Raw genomic sequence first — 21,410 nt, 5'->3', positions numbered from 1 at the left:
GAGGAAAATTGTAGAGAATTAAATTTCCAATCGACATAATGTCTTCAGTTTTTTTCTAGGAGGCTTAGTATTCGATATATTTACCATGCAAAAAAGGAGTCATACTCATCACTTTAACCAAAAACGGGCGTAAAACTTATTTTCGTAGCATGAATAATGAAAAATATCTTACAATGCAAGAAGCGACGTGAAGAATGTTTGATCTCGTGCTTTAACTCACCTCGCCTTCGGCTCGGCGAGTAAAATTGCACTCGACCAAACATACTTCACTTTCGCTCCTTGTATTGTAATATACTATTGTTAAAATTTTTGAAAATTTAAATTTAAGTCGAAATTTGTATTTTCTCTTTCTGAAATTACTTACTGATTTTGAGTTGCACTTCTGAACAATTTTTGGGTAGATAATTTGCCCATTCTTGGTAACTTTTTGTAAGTTTGACTTGCTACATTTTCATTCTGAAAGATTATTTTTTCGCCAAGCATTTGATTGTGGAAACGTGTTCAAGTTGAAAAGAATGTGAGAATTGTAACTGAAATTCTCTAACCGCAATTTGAATTTTTTTGGCATTTTTTTATTCACAGAGCTCAAGATTACCATTCTTGCTAACTTCAGTAAGTAGATGAGTATTTTGACAACCTTTTGAATTCGTTTTCTAGGGTGAAATTTGACACTCAACAGTTTTTGTTCTGTACCTTTTTTGCAGATTTCGCATAATTTTGCAAAAAAAAAAAAAAGCGAAAACCGAGTATTTCTCAGGTTTTTTTTTGCGAAAATGAGCCATTTGCAGACAAAATTCTAATTTTATGAATTGATAGGAAGAAAGTAGGTACTTGTGAAAAGACACATTTTGGCGAAAGCAGTTTTGTGCCCAACCCTTCAATCGGAGCTGTACCTGTTCAAAGTTTTCTTTTGTCAATTTTACAATTTACCTCCACCACTACGATGAGAAATTTTGAAAAAAATCGTGTAGAAAGGCAAACTGGTTCCTCGTCCATCTTCTTGAAAGCCAATCGCACAACCGAATATCTCACCATGAACCGCCCTATCCTCGCGAACATCCAAGTAGGTAATCGATATTCTCGCACACGAATAAATGAACACAAAACCGTACACAAATTATCATCTGTATTCATTACCTAAAAAACACGAGTAGAAAAAATTGAAAATCTCTATAAATAAAAATACATCATCATGAACACATTAAATAAGAAAACGTACAAAAAAAAGACTAGTTCAGCCTTTCGCGGAAAATAAAAATACTACGCTGAATGATAAAATGCAAACTGAAAGTTCTTTCATCCTTTCTCTATGTACAACATGATGGTCCCAAAACATTAAGCTATACAATAAAATTACAAATTATATACTTCTTCGTCTATCACATTGGCGTAAAATATTTTAATTTTGGAACCATTTTATAGTTATCTACGTAATATTATAATATAAAACAAAAGGAAAAAATGGCAGTTTGTACATTTATCCGTACAATATCTAAGAGTATGTTTGAACACAAACGTTTTTAATATCGTGGCACAACTTTAAATCTTAGAATAATCAGTTCGAATTCGATTTAACGTTCGGTTTACGATTACGTTTAGCTTCCATTTTTTCTTGAACTTTCTTGATAATTTCGTCTAATTCATCCTGCAAAAACAATCGATTGAAATTAATAATTTGTACAAATTCACCGAAAATATAACGAACTTCTTGCAGAAAAATAAAACTCACTTCCGAATAGGCGCACATTAATTTACAATATTTTAATTGCGCTGGCTTCTTTTGCAAAAGATTCACAGCGTGTTTTAAACAATAATTGGTTTCCTTGTGAGAATTTATCACCTATTGAGAAGAAAAAAAAATAGGAATTAGGGGAAATGTTCGATTGCGATTTTTTTTTTTTTGTATAAATAAGTGAATAATAAAATGCTTACCAATGATACGAAAAGATTGGCTCGACAAACTTCGCATTCGTAATTATCTTCGTCATTAAACGATGATTTAGGTTTACGTTTTTTGTTAATTGTCATTTTCTCCGAAGTATTTAATCCTAATTTTACGAGCTGTTTTCTCGAAGCTACTTCGGTATCGCGAAGTTCAATCAATAAAGGCAATATCTAAAAAAAAAAAAACACGATAAAAATGTAAATTTGAAAGTAAAATTGCGTTAAAAAATTCATCGTAGGTGAAGTACCTGGTCAAGGATCGAAAGATTAACTCGAACATCTGTAGATACACTGATGAGTAATTGTTCTAAGGAGAATACTGATGGCTCGCAGCTTTCTTGCATATCCTACATAAACATTTGACCGAATTATTCGCTGCTCTCGTGAATATATTTCAATGAAAGTTAGAAATAGGATATATTATACCGAGAAAATCTGTTTAGCAGAATTTAACCACGAAGCGTGAGCAAAATATACGCTTTCCGAGACCATATAACCGGTTGAAATGCAAGAAGTGAACGCTTTAGGAAACACAACGATAAATTGACCAGGCTGTTGGACAACTCTAGACAATGGAACATGTTCAGCTGCCAATAATGGTGGTGGTACCATGACCGTGTCCGATGGAAGCCATAGTCCTTTATCTCGACAATACCTCGGAACCAAATTACGCATCGCTTTACTAAACTGCTCACTAAACTCGTCAGGTATTCCGTACCTTTGAAGAAGAAACAATAAGGTAAATTTTTTCAAATAAACATAGGTAATTTTCCGACGATTAATTTCCACTTACCAAATTTTATTTGCACCTGTGTGCAAGTATTCTACCCAAGGTAATCCGTGAGGATCGCGATACCAGCAACAAGCAGAATACAGCATACCGACATGTAACGTAGGAACAGTAACGCCTGCGAAAATTGTTTTTAAAATAATTATTCGAGGCCAATTTATATTTTCTAGTCGAGTTAGGCGATTGCTTACCCATAATTGGACCTAGAGATCTTAGAATCGAAGCCGAATTATTGGTTAATACTTTCAAATTCCACGGATGTTTTCGAAACGTGCTGTTTTTCGCGACCGAAAATCCGTAACCGTGTACGCCGGTATCAATGGAGCCGGAATGCACACAGATGTGAGATTTACGTTGAGATACGTGATTCCAAAATTCGGTTTCGATAGTTTCGGTCGAAGGTCCTCCTTGGCCTTCGGTGCTGCCGAAACACATCATCATCGTGTTACGAGCGATACGATAGAAACAGCTTAATGGCATCGTACGACCCTATAAATGCAATCATGTTAGAATATACATAAACCAAGTATAAAAAATGTAAAATGAAACTCATTATTACCTTAACTATGCATTCGTCGACGTCGTCGAACACTTCATCATCGTCGTTGGGATTTTTCAAATGATCATTCCAGTCTTTTTCTACATCATCGAATAATTTTTCTCTTTCGTCTAAACGCGATTAAATCAGATTAGTTTTCAACTAGAAATTTTCGAAACTCCATATTATTGAAAACCAAGTTCTCACCATGAGATAAAATATCGTAAGGTAATAAATATTTGCAATAGATATCATCCAATTTTGTTATTCGATCTTGAGCCAGTTTCGGTATTTTCATCACATCCGCCACTTGGTGCCATCTTTCTTTTTGGATGACTGCACTTAGGCCACCGCATTGCTGGACTATTTGGTATAAACGAGGTAAATCTACTTCCATGCCACCGATCTGTCAACGTACATTATTTGATTAAAACATGGAAGAGCATATTTCACGAAGATAATGCTGACGTTAATATTTACCAAAGGAGCCTGAGTCAATTGGATGTTCTGAGTTGCGAGGAATTTTTTAATGGCTATCATTTCTTTGACATTTGGACCCCAACGATGTAGCATTTTATGCACGTATTGATTATACGCAGTAAATCTCATCTCATCGGCAACTTTACATTCGGGCTATATAAAATAAATAACGTCGTTAGTCTCCAAAATGTAAAATTCAAGCACTACTTTGACGATCCACTTACTCTGAAAGTAGAAGGAGGAACGATTCTACAAAGACCGAACTTTTCAGCAGCAGGTCGTATGGAATCGATGTACTTCAAAGGATCGTTGAATTCTGCTTCAGTCGGATAGAATGTCGGAGCTTCTAAAATTTCATTCTTCGACGAAGTACTTTGTACCGGTTTAGTAACTTCGGCTGGTTTAGTTTTAACGCTACAAAAAAAAACACGATTATAACAATCGTCGTAGTAACGAATAAATTGATCGGATGCAATTTAAAACCGTACTTTTTGGTTTTAACCGGCTTCGGTTTAGGTTTAGGAGGTGGTGGTTTCTTGACTTTGTTGATTTTCACGATCTTCACCGATTGATTAGGTTTAGTAGTAGAGCTAACTTTTTTATTACATTTAGGAGATACTACAGTCGAAGAAGGAGAATCGGTAGGAGTTTGAGCGGAGGACTGCGAATCAGCTGTGGCAACTATTTTATCACTCGTGTCTTTTTTGGACGTTTCTCTCGGTTCGATTATCTCGGCAACATTTGATTCAACGTTGACAGATCTGAAACGTAATTTACTAATTAATTCTCGTCGTATTTTAAATTAAAGATCGAGTGGTTGAATCGCGAAGGATTAATTACTTAGATGCGACAGTCGTAGCCGTAGTAGTAGTAAACGATGGTGATTTGGTAACCAGCGTAGCGCTCATTATGATCTTTTGATTAGCTCCGTCTGTATCTAATTTGACAGCTACGCCTAAAGTACTACTCGTATCTGACGTTTGTATTGGTATATAGAATACTCGATCATCGCAATCGGTAGTAGAGGATACTTGCGTTTCCGAAGAACTCGAACATTCTATTTTAGCGTTGCTTTCGAAATTCACCTAAAACGCAGAATAAAATCACGAATTGAGATTCTAGTCGTAAGTACAAATGCTAACTCAAATTAGAAAATATTCCAATATCGAACCTGTACAGCTATCGAATTCCCACTAATGAGAGATTTCGTTGGCGTAACTGGTTTCAGTCGTCTGAACGGCGGACTAGTGGTAGGTAAATCGGGTTCAAAAGCGTAAACGCTGTTTTCATTATCTGCTGAGAAAGCTTCGGTTTTACGAGGACTATTTTCTTCTTTATCATCGGGCACCGTAGATGATTTATTTTTCTTGAATATGATCTTTTTACTCTCCAAACAGAACATCTTGCTGCTAGACGTTGCAATCGTTTGAATAATCGGTTTTTGCGAACATTCCTCCATCGATGTCGATTTACCATTCGCGAATACTAATTTAGGCATCGTTTTTGTCGTAACATCGTCTTCAATTTTTTCATTAACGAGATCTTCAGTTCGTTTACTTTCGGTTACTGATTCTTCGATGTTGGTTGTTGTTTGCGATACGCTGACTCGTTTAGCAGTTTTTTGATCGCCATCGAGTTTACTAGGTTTAGCTTTGATTATTTTTATCGACGCTTTCTTACGGTTGAGAGTCTTTTTGGTAATCGTTGATTTACAAACCGGTTCTACGACTGGAATTGGTTGACTAATTTCACCTTCTTCGAGCGCGAAGTTACTATCGGGTTCGGATCTTTCGATATTTTTTGCTTTATTAGGCGTCTTGTGAAGTAGATTTTCTTCCATTTTTTGCGATTCTTTCTCGACTTCTTTCTCGCTACTCGTACGAATGGTTTCTTCGGGAACTGGTATCGGCTTTTCTATTTTTTCTATCGGTTTTTTCGAACAATCTGAAATAGTTGTATAAATTAGTACTTAGTTGGCGGTGATAAAATACGTAGTTCGAACAAAAATAAATATGGAATATTATTACCTTCGGAATTCGAAGCTTTCCGATTTTCTATCCTTGCAACCGGTTTTTTCGATGGAACTTCTAGTTTTTCTATTTTATCTGTAGAGGTTTTCGAAGGAAGTTGAGGTGTTTCTATTTTATCTGTTGGTTTTTTGTGAGATTTGTCTACTTTTTCCGTTGGCTTTTTCGAACAAATTTCTGGTTTCTCTGTTCTCTCAGATGGGATTTTTACAGAATCTAAAAAATTCAAATAGATTAGTATTTGCAATGAAACTTAAAGCGCCAATATAGGCCCAGGTATTTGTATATTACTTTTCGTAGATTGAGGCTTCTCAATTCTTTCTGCAGATTTTTTCAACAAAAACTCTGATTTTTCTATCCTTTCAGCAGGTTTTTTCGGCGGAATTTCTGGTATTTCTATCTTTTCGGCTGGTTTTTTCAAACAATCTGAAAACAAATTTAACGAATTAATATTTATGAGGAAAATAAGAGTGAAAGTAGAAACAAGGTACGAGATATTACTTTTCGTAAAGGTATTCGAAGCGTGCGACTTTTCAGTTTTTTCGATATGTTTTTTCAGTGTCGCTTCTTTTTCTACTTTTTCTGGCAATTTTTTCACCGGAGCTTCCAACCTATTTATTTTTTCAACAGATTTCTTCGATATAATTTCTGATTTATCTACTTTTTCAGTTGATTTTTTCGCCGAAATTTCCAGTCTATCTATTTTTAGGACAGGTTTCTTCAATTTAACCCCCGTTTTTTCTATTGATTTTTTAATCAAAACTTCCGATTTTTCTGCAGATTTTTTCGATAAATCTTCTGATTTTTCCATCTTTTCTGCGGATTTTTTCACTGGAGTTTCCAGTTTTTCCATTTTGTCGACAGATTTCTTCAATAAAACTTCCGACTTTTCTACTTTTTCTGATGGTTTTTTCATTGATTTTTCTGTCGATTTTTTCACCGGAGCTTCAGATTTATCTATTTTGTCAACAGATTTCTTCAACGAAACTTCTGAGTTTTCTACTTTTTCTGATAATTTTTTCACGAAGCTTTCCGATTTTTCTAATTTTTCTATTGGTTTTTTCACTGGAACTTCCAATTTATCTGTTTTATCAACAGATTTCTTTATTGGAATTTCTGATTTTTCTAATTTTTCTACAGATTTTTTCACCGGAACTTCCAATTTATCTGTTTTATCAACAGATTTCTTTACTGGAATTTCTGATTTTTCTGTAAATTTTTTCACCGAGCCTTCTGATTTTTCTACTTTTTCTGTCGATTTTTTCACTAGGCCTTCGGACTTGACAATTTTTTCGGTTGGTTTTTTCACCACAGCTTCTGGTTTTTCAACAGGTTTTTTCGCCGGAATTTCTGTTTTCTCTAATTTTTCGACAGGTTTTATCGCTGGAATCTCTGGTTTCTCTAATTTTTCAACAGGTTTTTTCGATGGAATCTCTGGTTTCTCCGATTTTTCCACAGGTTTTCTCGCTGGAGTTTCTGGTTTCTCTGATTTTTCGACGGGTTTTTTCACCGGGACTTCTGGATTTTCTATTCTATCGGATGGTTTTCGTTTCGAAACTTCCGGTCTCTTATTTGGTTTTTCGGTTAATTTTTTCGACGAATCTAGAAAAAATGTCGTGTTAGTTTTCGTATTGAAATAATTAATAGACGATGAACTCGTTAAATTATTCAATTACTTTTCGCAGTGTGATTGGAAATTTTGGCTTTTTCTATTCCTTCGTCGGATTTCTTTTTAGCAGCAGGGCTGGAAATGTCTAATTTCTCGACAGATTTCTTGGTAGGCAATTTAAGATCATCAGTCTTATCAACTTTTTTCGGAGGTTTCTTCGAACAATCTGAAAACGAACAAGAATTAAAATTTTTGCTCAAAATAAGTGTAAATTACATTTATAGTCATCGAAAATAATTACTTTTCTTGATTGTGCTTGAAATTTCAGGCTTCGTCAACTTTTCAGTTGATTGTTTCAAGCAATCTGAAAATCAAAATTGCGAATTAATTCAACTGGAGAGAAAAAAGGATATTAGGCTTAATAAAAACAAGTATTACTTTTCGTGTTGGAGCTAGAAGAGATTTTATCTTTCTGAGGAACGAGATCATCTATTTTTTCCTTTTGGGAAACTTCAGTTTTAGTTTTATCTTCTCCCAAGATGATATTTTCGATTTTTTCTACAATAATGGCATCTTCTTGTAAAACACGTTTTTTAATTTCATGTTCGGCAGTCTTTTCTTTTGGTAGGATTTTATTTTTTGTACTTTTAGTATCGATGGCTAATTCAGGAATGTCTATATTTTCAATATCATCGTATTCCATTGGAATCCCCATCTCAATTTCCTCGTTTTCTTCATCGAGTTGCATTTCAACTAAATTATTATCTAGCAATTTATCTACAACCGGTTCTTCTTTATCATCGATAAATTCATCGGTTAATCCTGTGAGATCATTTATCACTTCACCTTTAGAGATACCTAAAGTATGTTGTATAGCTTCCAATTCCTTATCTATATCGATCGATTTCGTAATATGCTCTAATTTTTCTTTCAATGGCTTATCTTCGACGATTTTTTTGAGCTCGTCGTTCAATTTTTCAATTTGAGCTTCATCTTTTTTGATAACTTTTTTGACTGGTTTACGAATCTTATCGGGTGCTTTCACCGGAGCCTTTTTATCGTTGAATTTTTTAATCAACTTTTGAGGCTTTCTTTTCACCGAAATGACCGGTTTGGGTTTCTTCGATGGTTCTTTTATTTCTTTTTTCGGTTTTGCTGAAAACAGAAATAGTCGCTATAATAATTACTTCCCTTTCTTTAATAAACCTTTTTTAAATATAAACTTACCAGCAGGTTCAACGATAGGTAACTCGAAGTAATTTTCAATCGACAAATCATCTTCATCGAAGCTTTCATCTCCACGTAGTAGATCTTTACCCAGAGTTTCCATGTACAGCGTTGCAGCTTCTTTTGTTTTTCTCGTTGGTCGAGAACTCGTGCTTGGGCTATAGAAAAAATTTAATTATCATTGGTCTGAAGTTATACTTGTTTTCGAGAAAAAAATTTACAACATCGAAATATCATTTTTATTTTTTTCATTCGCCAATTAGAAATTATTTTTTGAAGCAATTTCGGCGTGTTTGAATTTTTACAAAATTAGGCTGCCAAATATTCGCTAAAAATAAGCTGAAGCGTTGCGAAGAATATTTCGATTTATTTCCACTATAAAATGAGGAGTAATCACGATGACTACACCTAGAATAGTATTTTTTTTTTCAATTTTCTGTCTCGCCTAGGAAAAGTTATAATATAAAAAAGAACACGAGGAAAAAGGATAGATCATAAAACTACAATATTATTTATTTAAAAAACAAACTCAATAAAATGATAAAATGCAAGTGAATAAAACTACTTGTTTGTACTACTGCTAAATCACCCACATTGTACCAAATCGTAAATATCTACAGAGCTTTTAATGGAAAAAATTACTGCAGCATTACTTTAACGCATGCATGTCAGTAATCAGTCGTAGAGTTAAAAATGAAAAAAATAATCATGCAATATTATCCATTAAAAAGCTCTATATAGGTATATAGTTTTTAAAAATATTCAACAACAAAAAAGACTACGGTTGTTGTACAATTTCTCCAAAAACCCCACACCTTAACCTACAGCGAAAGTAAATAAAAAAATACAAATAATCGAGATAACACATTATCAACATGCACACTAAAAAGGACTGACAAAAAAGAAGAAAAAAAACACAAGGAAAAAAGCACCACATCCGAATGTAATGAAAAAGTAAACTAACAATGACCGTTATGATATAACAGGAAGTAAACTAGAAAAAGTATACAGCTCTAGGCTATAAAGACTACAAATGCCAGAGAAGCGCATTTTGTTTTCTATTATCAATAATCATACATACGTTTTTATATTCGATTCAAGACGCGCTGTAGCCGAACGTGTGCTTCTTTTTATCGGCGAGATGTTGGAAATTGTAGGCGAAGGTAATTTAGTTACGGAAACACGAAGTGTCTTCGGTGGCAGTTTTCTAGCTTGAACGTGCGTATTGTTTACGGTTACTGGAAGCTCTTTAACTGGTAAACTTGGCTTCGCCGGTGATTTCCTCGCAACTGTTCGAACTATCTCAGGCTTTTCAGCTGAAAAAAAATCAAGAAGATGGGGAAATATGAGAAAAATTGCGGTTAAATTGACGACAGATTATTCCAGTACATCATACCTAAATCATTAAGGTTAGAATTTCTTCTGGTAACACGTTTCACTTCCTGTCCGGTAATCTTGGACGTTTCTTTCTCAGAACTATTAGCTGTAGTGATGGTATGATTCTTAACATTATTAACTTTAACGTTGACATTATTCCTGGAATTAGAAATATCGATTAATAAACACATTCGTACAGGAGATTTAATTTTTAATCGAGGATTAATCGTACTTCGAAGCTGGAAATTTATTCGAAGTATTCTTAGCCTTGAAATTCGGTAATTTATTTTCGGTAAACTTGGTTTGCACGATTTTACGTAATCGTTGATTATGTTTTAACGCTAAAGAACGCGAAGCTTTGCTAATGATTGGTTTACCTAAGGAAACAAATCATGGTATTATTAATACGAAGTAAAATTCAATCAAATTCTCAAGGCGAAAATAAACTTACATTTGATTTCCTTAGAACGTAATGGATACTCAGGAACTTTCTTTTTATTCTTGAAATTCGAATTAACTTTATCACTAGCCTTACTATGGTCAATACTAGATCTACTCGAAGGTAACGACGATAACGACTGGAACAATAAATCAGATATTAATTACATTCCAACTTTATTAGCTCGATGTAATATGTTAAAAACTAAAAACGAAGAAAACATACCGTAGAGCTCGATTTCGAAGGTTTCTTTTTCGCAGGAATGCTTTCGAATTGCGGGGTATTCAGGTAGTTTAATCTCTGCGGGAGAACATCGGTTTCTGAAAATAAAAGGTGTGTGAGACCTCCACTTTCGACTGTAACCAATACCTACGCTAGTGTTTGAAAATAAATTACCTCGATAACACAGGAATGTGAGAAAATCATCGATTGTCGGTAGATTTGAGAAATTATTCAATTCACGATCGTCATTATCAACGCTACTAGTTTCCGGTGAAAATGGCTGCACAGCATCGTTGGGTTTTGGTAATTTAGTCGGCGTCGTGATGTAATTACTTGCACCTTGAGCGAATTTTCTTTGAGCGTGTACTTTCGTCCTGTAAAATATGAAAAAATCGTAACATGGTAAGACTACAGTATAGCGAGGAACATAGACAGGATCGATGTGAGAAATTTTTTAAACGATGTATGCGAGTTTACCTTTTTATCACTGGCGAAGTACAACGCTCATTTACAGCGACGGCTCTTCTTTTCATGATGGAATAATGAATAATTTTATATTAGAAATAATACAACCATGCTGATGAGATCTTGTACGAACGGCACGAACAATGCGAATATCACGTATGGATGAACACCGATATTTAACACTCATATGGTTGGACCTATCTTACCGTTCAAACCACACTCGAACTTCATTTTAAATCTTTGAGATCACATTTCACGAACACAAATTACACGCAGAATGATCGAAATTATGGATACTAAAAAACAAAGAACATTCACATCCTCACACACAGCGTTAATCTTCTCAATTCAATATCAACATAAACAATAAATCTTGTTTTCATATTCATATGGAAGCGAAGTTCAATCACATTGTCCTAACCGGTTTTTTATTGTAATGAAAGCGTGCCTTAACAAATTCCAATCATTTTCAAATCATTCGTTCGTTTCACAAAATGAATCTTTTCTGACATTGCGCAAATCACCTGCATTGTGAAAACGAAACGAAAAGAATCGAAAATGTTCGAATCGAAACGAAACGGAACAATAACGGAAACGACGATTTTTTTTCCTCTGGAAACGAAACGAGACACGAAACAAAAACATAACGAAATGAATAAAGAAAATCGAACGAAACGAAACGCAACGCAACGAAATGAAACGATTAACGAATGATTTTTGAAAATGTAATGTTTCCATACGGTTTTTTCAATTTTCATCATCATGACGTTTTTTTTTTGTTGCAAATTTTGGATATAATTTTGGCTAAATTTCATTTATTGAATCGATCAAATTTCTCATCCATGATCCATGTAGGGCTGTATTCATACGTTCATAGATCGACGTTACAGCCACAGGGTTAGCCTTAGGGATCGGATCACTTAGCTAAAAATCATGAATTTTAGAATTAAAATTTTGAAACAATTTTTCTAGGCGTGATTGATTTTTTGAAAATTTTTTTTATTAATAAATTGAAAGATTGAACTCCAGCACTTCCAGCAGAGTAGGTTCAAGGTACATGGGGCGCAAGAGCCCAAGAGCATAGCTTTTTTTCGAAAACCAAACACTTTTGTTGTCCTTATTGGAACCTTGGTTGAGAATTGAGATTGCAAAGCTCTGTTCATATCATTAGTCGATTATACTTTCCAAAACATGTCCTATCCTGACATCTTACAAGGGAACCTCTTGAGGTGTTTTGGAAAGAGCATAGTCTAAAACCCCCAAAACCAAATTTGGCAAATTTTCAGCTAACCCAAGTTCATTTTTCGATTTTTGCCGAATTTTTGAAAATTCAAAATTGACTGTTTTTGGCGATTTATGCTTTTTTTTAAAAAAAAGGTACGTACTTGATCAATAAAAATGGTCAAAATAAGTCCCCAAACTAATATTAATTACCCAAATGCAAATTTCACCATTTCCAGCCATTCTGGAGCCTCCAGTCCGATTTTTCGATTTCTCCAGAATTTTGAATTTGCTCCAGATGGCGTGAATATGCAGTTGGGCAGCTAGAAATCGAGTTGTGTATTATACTCGACCTGTTTAACAAGTTTATCTACATTTGAGCCGATTTTGAGAGCGACACCTCAAAAGTGGCTTTTTGACCAGCTTTTATTAAAATTAAAAAATCAAAAAAATCAAAAGTTTCCCGTTTTTGTGGAAATTTTTGAATTCACGCGAATCGCTGTATTCTGTCCAAAACTAACTCCGAAATCCAAATTTCACAATTTCCAGCCATTCTGAAGCCTCCAGCGCGATTTTTCAATTTCTCCAGAATTTTGAATTTGCTCCAGAAGGCGTTAATATGAAGTTGGGCAGCTAAAAATCGAGTTGTACATTACACTCGACCTGATTAACGAGTTTATTCACATTTGAGCCAATTTTGAGAATGACACCTCAAGAGTGGTTTTTTGAGGTGTCACTCTCGCTCCAAAACGGCTGGAAATAGTAGAATTTGCGCTCCGGGTGTAAGTTCTTGAAAACATACAGCGATTCGTGCAAATTTCAAAAATTTCCTCACAAACGGTTATCTTTTGATTTTTTGGATTTTTTAATTTTGAAAAAAGCTGGTCAAAAAACCACTCTTGAGGTGTCACTCCCAAAATCGGCTGAAATGTAGGTATAAACTCGTTACACAGGTAGCGTATAATGCACAACACGATTTTTAGCTGCTCAACTGCATATTCACGCCTTCTGGAGCAAATTCAAAATTCTGGAGAAATTGAAAAATCGCGCTGGAGGCTCCAGAATGGCTGGAAATGGTAAAATTTGCATTTGGGTAATTAATATTAGTTTTGGGACTTATTTTGACCATTTCTATTGATCAAGTACGTACTTTTTAAAAAAAAGCATAAATCGCCAAAAACAGCTCAATTTTGAATTTTCAAAAATTCGCCAAAAATCGAAAAATGAACTCGGGCAGCTGAAAATTTGGTTTTGGGGGTTTTAGACTATGCTCTTTCCAAAAATCGCGGTCCCGTTCAAATCGGAGTGTGACACCTTAAGAGGATAGATGGCGAAATCCTCGCTATCTTCAAAATTCAAATTGGATAAAAGTGAAACTCGCTCAAAAGGCCACTTTTGGTATAAAACCACCTCAAACTAATTTTCGAGGTGACTCCCTCCTATCCCTACACAAGTGCTCAAAATTCTGTCAATAAAGTCTGAAGGCAATTCGTTCCAAAATTGTTGAAACTTTCACAAAAAATTCTATTATTCAATTTTTTGGGGGGAGGGGGTGGTGACATTTTAAAAATTCATTAAAAAATGTGAAGGGTACCCATTGCAGAATTTTAAAAAAAATTGTTTGCGGAGCTTAAAACTCGGTGCAAAGCATGCTTTAAAAAATTTTTAACGTCGCATAAAAAACGCGCTTTTTCGTGTATGTTATACAATGATTTTTTCGCTTCCACCTCTCAAATTATTCATTTTTATTTTTTAAAAATTTCCTTAAAACTTCACTTTGAAATTAAAGCTTTGTTCCAGAAAACCGTTCATCGTGAAAAAAAAAATAAAAAAATTGAAGTTCAATTTTAGTCAACATTTTTCTAAATTAATTTAGGGCACTCTGAGTGTTGAATTTCACATTCGGTTCATCCATTACATGGATTCAACCTATTTTCTATAATTTTTCAATATCATTGATCAACATATTGATATTGATAATCGATATGTATTTTTGTATATAAAAGTTGAATATTTGTTCAAAAAACACCTGTCTAGTTGACAATATGCATCGATGATTTAAAAAAAAGATCCATTGACGACTCGATTATGCAGCAGGTTATAAGATTAGAGATTACGTACTTTAATTTTATCTAGCTTCATTGCACTTTGAATTCTTACAATTCGGCATCGTTAATTGAATTTATTAAATTTGATGACAGCTGAGAAGAAAACGAAATAAGATTTTCGCAATGATAAAAATAATATATTCAACAATCTCGCAGCGGTGTTTACAAAACATTCTATCAACAAAAGAAGCATTTCCACGAGTAAATATTTCATTCATGATGAGAACAATAATAACAAAGTCATTAAAATCATTTCGTTTTCTCGAAGTATAGAATATCGATACACAAGTACCTGGTATACGTATAATAAGGCACTTAGGTCACCTTTTTAGCCATAAAATTAGACACAGCTCCATTATTTGACCATTTCAAGCTGTAATTTTCGAATTTAAAAAAAAAATAAATAAATAAAACCGAAGAAACCGACGACGACGACGCCCTGTAAAAAATATAGAAAAGTGCGAAAAACGTAAACGGCGAAGGATATAAAAATTGTTGCGATTCGATATACTCGTAAAGTACAGGCAGAAATAACTAGAAAAACAGGAAATACGAGTACGCCCGCAATATTGTAGGTTGATTTTTCGAATTGATTTTGTCAAAGTTTTTTAATGACTCTGTTGTAGCACCGTTGCGTATATACTATCACAGGTAATCAAACAAATAATATAATATGCTTCAGCACTAACGCTAAAAAGAAAAAAAAAGAAAGAGAACATGTAAATTTACAACTATTTCGGTGAGTTTTTGGCGCTTTTTGAATCTTCGTCTTCTTTAACACGTTTCATGATTTGTCTCGAAATGGTTGAGGTGACTTCGCTCGAGTTAGGTATCAGGAACCTGGAAACAATACCGATTAGAACATTCTCTCGTTGGATTTTTCAGCTGAATTTTGGGAATATTCGATTTACCTATCCATATCAGTTATATCATTGGGTGATCCGTACTGAAACGTCACGAATTCTGGATGTTTTTTGCGACAAGTGATTTTAGCAATCGAAGCCAAAGGTCGATTCACCGTCACGTGTCCATAATCCTTTTTATCCGATCGTCTGATAGCTATCAGATGAGTATCTGTGGCAACCAAATGACTAAACAGCCAATTATGCGCAAGATGTTTTAATAAAGAGTCCGACTAGGATTGGAAATGTGAAAAAAAAACAATTACGATTTATATAAATTAGGAGTAGGTATACCAACCAATCGAACAAATGCCCAGACACCATGACTTCTTGACATTTAACCGAGGTAACAATGCGAGGATTTTCAAGAAAAGCCGACACTTTAATTAACTCGTGTGAACTGGTAATTGACACGTTGTCTTCGTTACTTGTTTCTGAAACAAGAAGCCGAATTAGAAACTGAATGAAAAGTATATTATGTACATAATATAATACGTCGAGTAGGTAATATTTACCACCGGGATCTGGTTCGTCGGTAATGGCGAATACAGGAGCTAGATTACGATATGGTTTGCCTACTTTATCAGAACTACTGATGTGACGATCTGTTTCGTTATTCAGATTGTTTGGATTGGTGATATATTCGACGAATTTTTCCTTTATATCGGCTGATTTCATTTTGACTACAGCACTGTAACATGGGAAGAAAAATGCAAAATTAATACGTATTTTTCGAAAACTCGACGCAGAAATAATGGAAAATGATTGGATTGCGCCTGATGTGGGCAATGGGCATTCTCGAAGTGAAGCTTTATTGAGCAGATCGAATCAGATAACGTTAGATCAAGATCCAAGTTTTGATCGGATAAGATCTGATCAGAGCAAATGAGGAAAACTTGATTTAAATCAGATCAGAGTTTCGATCGGATTAGATCTGTTCAGATCTGATCAAAGTGAATAAGGGAACCCTGATTGAATGTAATCTAATCTGAACTTATCTGATCAGATCAGCTTAATCAGATCAATGCTTAAATTAGATCCGTAGATTCTTTGGATCAAATTTGATCTGTCCATATCCACTCAGATCAGAATTTTGATCAGATCTGATCTTTGATCACAAAATAGAGAAAATATATGATTGGATCACATCAGATTTGATCAGATCAGATCACATAAGATTTGATCAGATCAGATCGGATGCATCAGATTTGATCCGATCATACCACATCTGATCAGATACGCACCATCTCTGCATTCAATTTGATCTGATCAGAATTTTCAACAGATTGGATCCAGATTTGATCAAATTAGATTCGCACATTCTCTGGTTCTAACAAAATGCATCAGATCTAATCAGATCAGAATTTAGATCGGATCAGACCCCTGATCGCCAAACAGGGAAAATTTAATCACATCGGATCAGACCAGTTTGATCAGATCAGCCTTAGATTCAATTTGATATGATCAGAATTTTGATCTGATCAAATCCCTGTTCATTGAATGGGAGAAATCTCATTGTTTATTTGTTTCTAATTTTGACTAGATCTGATCAGAGAAGATCAGATTAGATCCACACATTCTCTAGTTCTGATTGATCTGACCAGATCCAATCAGATCAGGATTATGGTCCGATTTCCGATTAGACCATCACAAAATACGAAAGATCAGCTCAAATCAGATCCATCCCAGGAAAAAAAGTTTTATAAACTTGTATAGAATTCTATAAAAATTGCATTAACTTGTATAGAGTTCTATAAAAATTGCATTCAATTTTATAGAATTTCATCAAAATTGAAATAGCTTTTTATAAAGGTGTATCAAATATGATACAATTGTATGCAGTTTTATACATTCCTATACATTTTCATAAAAAGAAAAATAATTGCTTTGATAAAATTGCATAAAATTTTATAGAATTTCATCAAAATTGAATTAGCTTTTTATAAAGGTGTATCAAATGCATATAATTGTATACAGTTTTATACATTCACATAGATTTTGATAAAAAGAAGAGTAATTGCTTTGATAAAATTGTATAAAATTTTTTTCAGTAGAATGGATATTTTGCATTAATTGTATAAACGTTTATAAAATTGTTTAAAACTGTGTACATTTGTATAGAATTTGATTCAGCTGTATAAAATTTGATAAAATTGTTCAAATATGGTGTTGGTTTTTAATTTTTTTTTTTATCAAAATTTATGCAATTTTATCAAATAGATAATATTTTATACATTTTTATACAAGTTTATCAAAAATGATACAATTGTATCATATGAAATGGTATAGTTAGTACTCTTAGATAAAGTACTGCATCATTCTCTATAATTGATTTTATTGATCTCTTCTAATTATTCCACTCAAAGTGTCATATTGTGTAGTGAAGTGACGAGCGTGGGACTTAATTTTTGATAAAAAGTGGATGCTTTGGAAGCCCACAATCCACAAAATGTTTGAATCAATGTTAAAATTTGTCTTCATAACAACCACACATAAAATTTTATAAAAAATACCCAATTATTTTGTATAGAAAATAAGTGGGTATTTTTTATAAAATTCTATAAAACTTTTTTTCCCGGGCCCAGAGAATGCGTGATCTGATCAAATCGGATCAAGTGTGGTCAGATTTCAATCAGGGATCTAATCCAATCAGAATTTTGATCTGAATTAACTGGTCTGATCAAAGCTGATCAAACTTGTCTGATAAAATCTGATCAGATTTTATTAGATTTCTCCCATTTGATGATCAGGGGTCTGATTCTATCAGAATTCTGATCTGATTGAATTTGGTTAGATGAAATTGTATCCAAAGAAGCGGATCTGATCTGATCTGACTGACCTAATAAGATCTCATCAAATTTTCATGTCTGAGAATCAGGAATCTAATGTCAAAAATTCAAAATGCTGATCTGAGCGCATCGAATTGGCCTACCTCGAAAGATTAAGGAGGAAAAATGAAAGAGGTGAAATGGATGGCTTGATAACCGCACTCTTGTAATTTAAATACCTAAAAAAAATTAATTTTTTTATAATTCACTGTGAGGGAGAGTGGAAGAGGAGAGAAATCTTGAATTCACACTTTCTATCGTGATCGTGCATAAATAAAGAAACAACCAATAAAAATATTGCTCATGTTTTCAGCATATCAAAACTTGCGGCCAAAGAGGAGGAGGAGAGGGTTTGGGGATTGGGAGGACAATATCGATTAATGTTTGATCTTAGCACAGCCGTGGCATTAAAAAGAAAAAAATTATCAAAACGGGTATCAATTCTTTTCATTTTGTATTTAGAAATTCGCGTATTATCTTAAGAAGAAGGGTCATAATCTCGTAATCTTAAAATTTCAGAAACCAGCTCAATGAAAAAATCATGTTTGGTATATTCATTTAACAAAAATATCAACAAACTTAAATTATAGGCACAAGGGACAGGTGCATACAAGATCAACTTCATTTTTTCATCATGGTACATTTTATAACAATAAATCTGACGTCTCATGAAGAAATTAAAAATTTTTGTCCCCCCTACGTGCCGCCGAAGGTCAGTGTGATATTGGGAATGGATACAACTCCATCAGAAAGAAAAATTCGTGGTCAGCAAAAACTAGCACGCAAATTCCTCTACGCTAAAATAGAAAATTGAAAGTCCCTCCCCCTCCCCTCCCCCTAAATCACTTCAAAAGGGTCGTTCAGAATGAGTGAATACTACTTGAAAAATCAAGAGCGGAACTGAAAGACTTAAAATCAACATTTAGATGAACTGAGATGGAATGTTTTCGAAAGAATTATCAAAAAGATCGCTAGAAAACAAAACTGACCCTATTTTTCCAAAAATATCCGATTTCTCGCTGGTATCGACGTTTCCATTCATCTGAGGTGATTTTTTCGACTTCTGTTTACCGTTTCCGGAGGCCTTCTCTTTGACACAAACAGGACACAGTTTCTCATTATGATCTCTTAAATAACTTTCAGCTCCATCACCCAGATACTTGTGGAAAGCTGTGGGATGAAATAAAAATTATTATTTTCGAAGAGAACACACAGCAGTGCTGAGTGCAGAATACCGAATCGTTTCACATACCTTCATAGCCACCAGTTAACATACTAACAAACTGAGTATGCTTTTGAAGGAACGAGGCGACCACCATATGGGTATACTGATCCGCCAGCAGTTCACCGCATCCCAAAAAGCATAAATGTTCTCCGCCTGCTTTACTATTAGCGGCTAGAGCTTGACGTTGGCACGATAACAGACCCTGTACAGCGGTCGCGAAAGAATTCGGTTCTTGTAACATCTGTAACGAATGATTACGTAAAGTGAATGTAGTTAGAAGGCGGCTCGAAGTCGAACTGATTAAACTGACCAAGTTACAATCCAAGTGAAAGGCAGTAGGTGGATGACCGGCGTTATACTGCTCGGCTGGACGGCAATCTATTAAAAAGAATCTGACGTTTTCTTCGCCTGAATCGGAAATTACATTGGTTTCTTCGGAATTGGAAATCAATTCCATTACACTGACTGGTAAACATAATGCTTGCGATAATAAACTATTCGATTTACTTTCTACTTCTTCCAAATTTTCGAATAATATATGTTCTAGATCCTGCAACGAGTTTAAAAATAATTACACTGAAGTCAGAGCATTTAGTTCAAAACAAGGTCTAAAAAATTACTTGTTTAAACGAAGATGGCGTTTTCGAGTCGTAATATTGTGCCAAAGCGCAAAAATCAGTGACATCTTCGGCGGTCAAATTGCACGGAAGTAAAGAAATGACTTCCACGATTTTCGTCTTGTCTTCTTTATTTAAATTCAATATTAATTCTCTGGCGTTCACGATGATAACCAAAGCTAAAAAAAATATAAAAAACTGATCTCCTTTTTGAAAATACAAATCCCACATCGACAGAATAACACCTAAATCACAACTGGACGCAAATAATGACTGAAACTGTAATCAAAAATAAAACCAGAATTAATATTTCGTTTCTTTGCGACGCAAATCGTGAAGAAATTATTCCGAATAAATACCCAAGATTTAGCGAATAAATCTGGCGTAACTTTCTTCGTATCTAAGAAATTACATAGCTGAGGATCGTGATACAGCAGCAGTAATCTTAATAAATGAAAACTATCGGCGTTTCGTGGTATATACTTCTCGTAAATAGCTTCGAATAAATTATAAACGCACGAACGAGGTAACTTCAACGTTATCAATGGTAATAGAACATCGATCCATCCGTTTTTACTTTCGTATCTTTTCTTATTACTGGTACTTTTGCAATGAAATGTTAAAATTGATTCTAAATCCGATAAAACTGATATTTTGTCCTCTTCATTGTTCCCTAGTTTAGCTAAACAATCGAAATAAAAAAAAATCATCGTTACACTGACACAATTAATGATACGACTTTGATTTCGCAACATAGGAAGAGAATACGTACACACGAAATGCAAACAATCTTCTCGTAGAACCTTTTGTTCTGGTAGATCGAATATGTCATCGAACAGGTCAATTTTACTATCTGTATTTTGAACCCCTAGGCATGATTGCCAAATATTGGGACGAGCGATTTCTGTAATATTGTCAACTTCATCGTCACTACGTCGTAATTCATCGCTATTGTATTCTTCTTTTAGAGCAGTTTCTAGCTCTTGAATCCTACAATACAACAATCAAAATGTAAAAATTGATCGAAATCGAAACGATGAGTTGGAATTTCGGTGACACATCATCAACTCGTAAAGAAAAATTTGGCAATATTCCTACACTTAATGAATTTTTAAGTACGCGTAGTAACAGATAAGCAATACGCAAACACGAACACGCAGATAATTACAAGCTTAAAACCCATATTTACCAGTCTTTTTCCAAAGCCATGATTTGTCCATTGTTTTAGAACATCGGAACGATCAACTTATTTTGGCGTCGTTCGATTGCTCGAGTTCGAGTTCAAACGACAATTCATTAATTTAGTTGAACGTAATTAATCAATTTCCAATAAACAACCGAACGTGAAAATTTCCTCGACGAAAATGCTTATCTCTCAAAATAACTATCAT

The 21,410-nt window shown here is 34.2% G+C and overlaps 2 protein-coding genes across 2 annotated transcripts; both read right to left on the bottom strand.

Moving 5' to 3' along the window:
- Window positions 1-1,107: 1,107 nt before the first annotated feature.
- Jarid2 (Jumonji, AT rich interactive domain 2) lies at window positions 1,108-11,503 on the bottom strand. The gene is made up of 28 exons (XM_065358059.1): window positions 11,131-11,503; window positions 10,828-11,027; window positions 10,657-10,751; window positions 10,444-10,570; window positions 10,225-10,369; window positions 10,012-10,151; window positions 9,697-9,931; window positions 8,616-8,773; window positions 7,827-8,543; window positions 7,690-7,752; window positions 7,456-7,614; window positions 6,281-7,381; window positions 6,071-6,205; window positions 5,780-5,995; window positions 4,924-5,696; window positions 4,593-4,837; window positions 4,241-4,513; window positions 3,977-4,166; window positions 3,753-3,905; window positions 3,480-3,678; window positions 3,294-3,403; window positions 2,926-3,223; window positions 2,738-2,852; window positions 2,371-2,662; window positions 2,193-2,291; window positions 1,933-2,115; window positions 1,730-1,840; window positions 1,108-1,645 (listed from the first exon to the last, which is right to left on the bottom strand). Exons 1-28 carry the CDS (start codon window positions 11,184-11,186, stop codon window positions 1,556-1,558), a joined length of 6,678 nt encoding a protein of 2,225 aa, XP_065214131.1. The 5' UTR covers window positions 11,187-11,503; the 3' UTR covers window positions 1,108-1,555.
- Window positions 11,504-14,562: 3,059 nt separating this feature from the next.
- Window positions 14,563-21,409, bottom strand: TBC1D23 (TBC1 domain family member 23). The gene is made up of 11 exons (XM_065358049.1): window positions 21,209-21,409; window positions 20,792-21,009; window positions 20,379-20,701; window positions 20,023-20,298; window positions 19,713-19,952; window positions 19,430-19,643; window positions 19,167-19,347; window positions 15,865-16,040; window positions 15,648-15,783; window positions 15,359-15,538; window positions 14,563-15,287 (listed from the first exon to the last, which is right to left on the bottom strand). Exons 1-11 carry the CDS (start codon window positions 21,226-21,228, stop codon window positions 15,179-15,181), a joined length of 2,073 nt encoding a protein of 690 aa, XP_065214121.1. The 5' UTR covers window positions 21,229-21,409; the 3' UTR covers window positions 14,563-15,178.
- Window position 21,410: the final 1 nt, after the last annotated feature.

The sequence above is a fragment of the Planococcus citri genome, chromosome 3, assembly GCF_950023065.1.
Source record: "Planococcus citri chromosome 3, ihPlaCitr1.1, whole genome shotgun sequence".
NCBI classification, from domain to species: domain Eukaryota; kingdom Metazoa; phylum Arthropoda; class Insecta; order Hemiptera; family Pseudococcidae; genus Planococcus; species Planococcus citri.
This window is presented reverse-complemented; position numbering and strand designations above follow the sequence as displayed.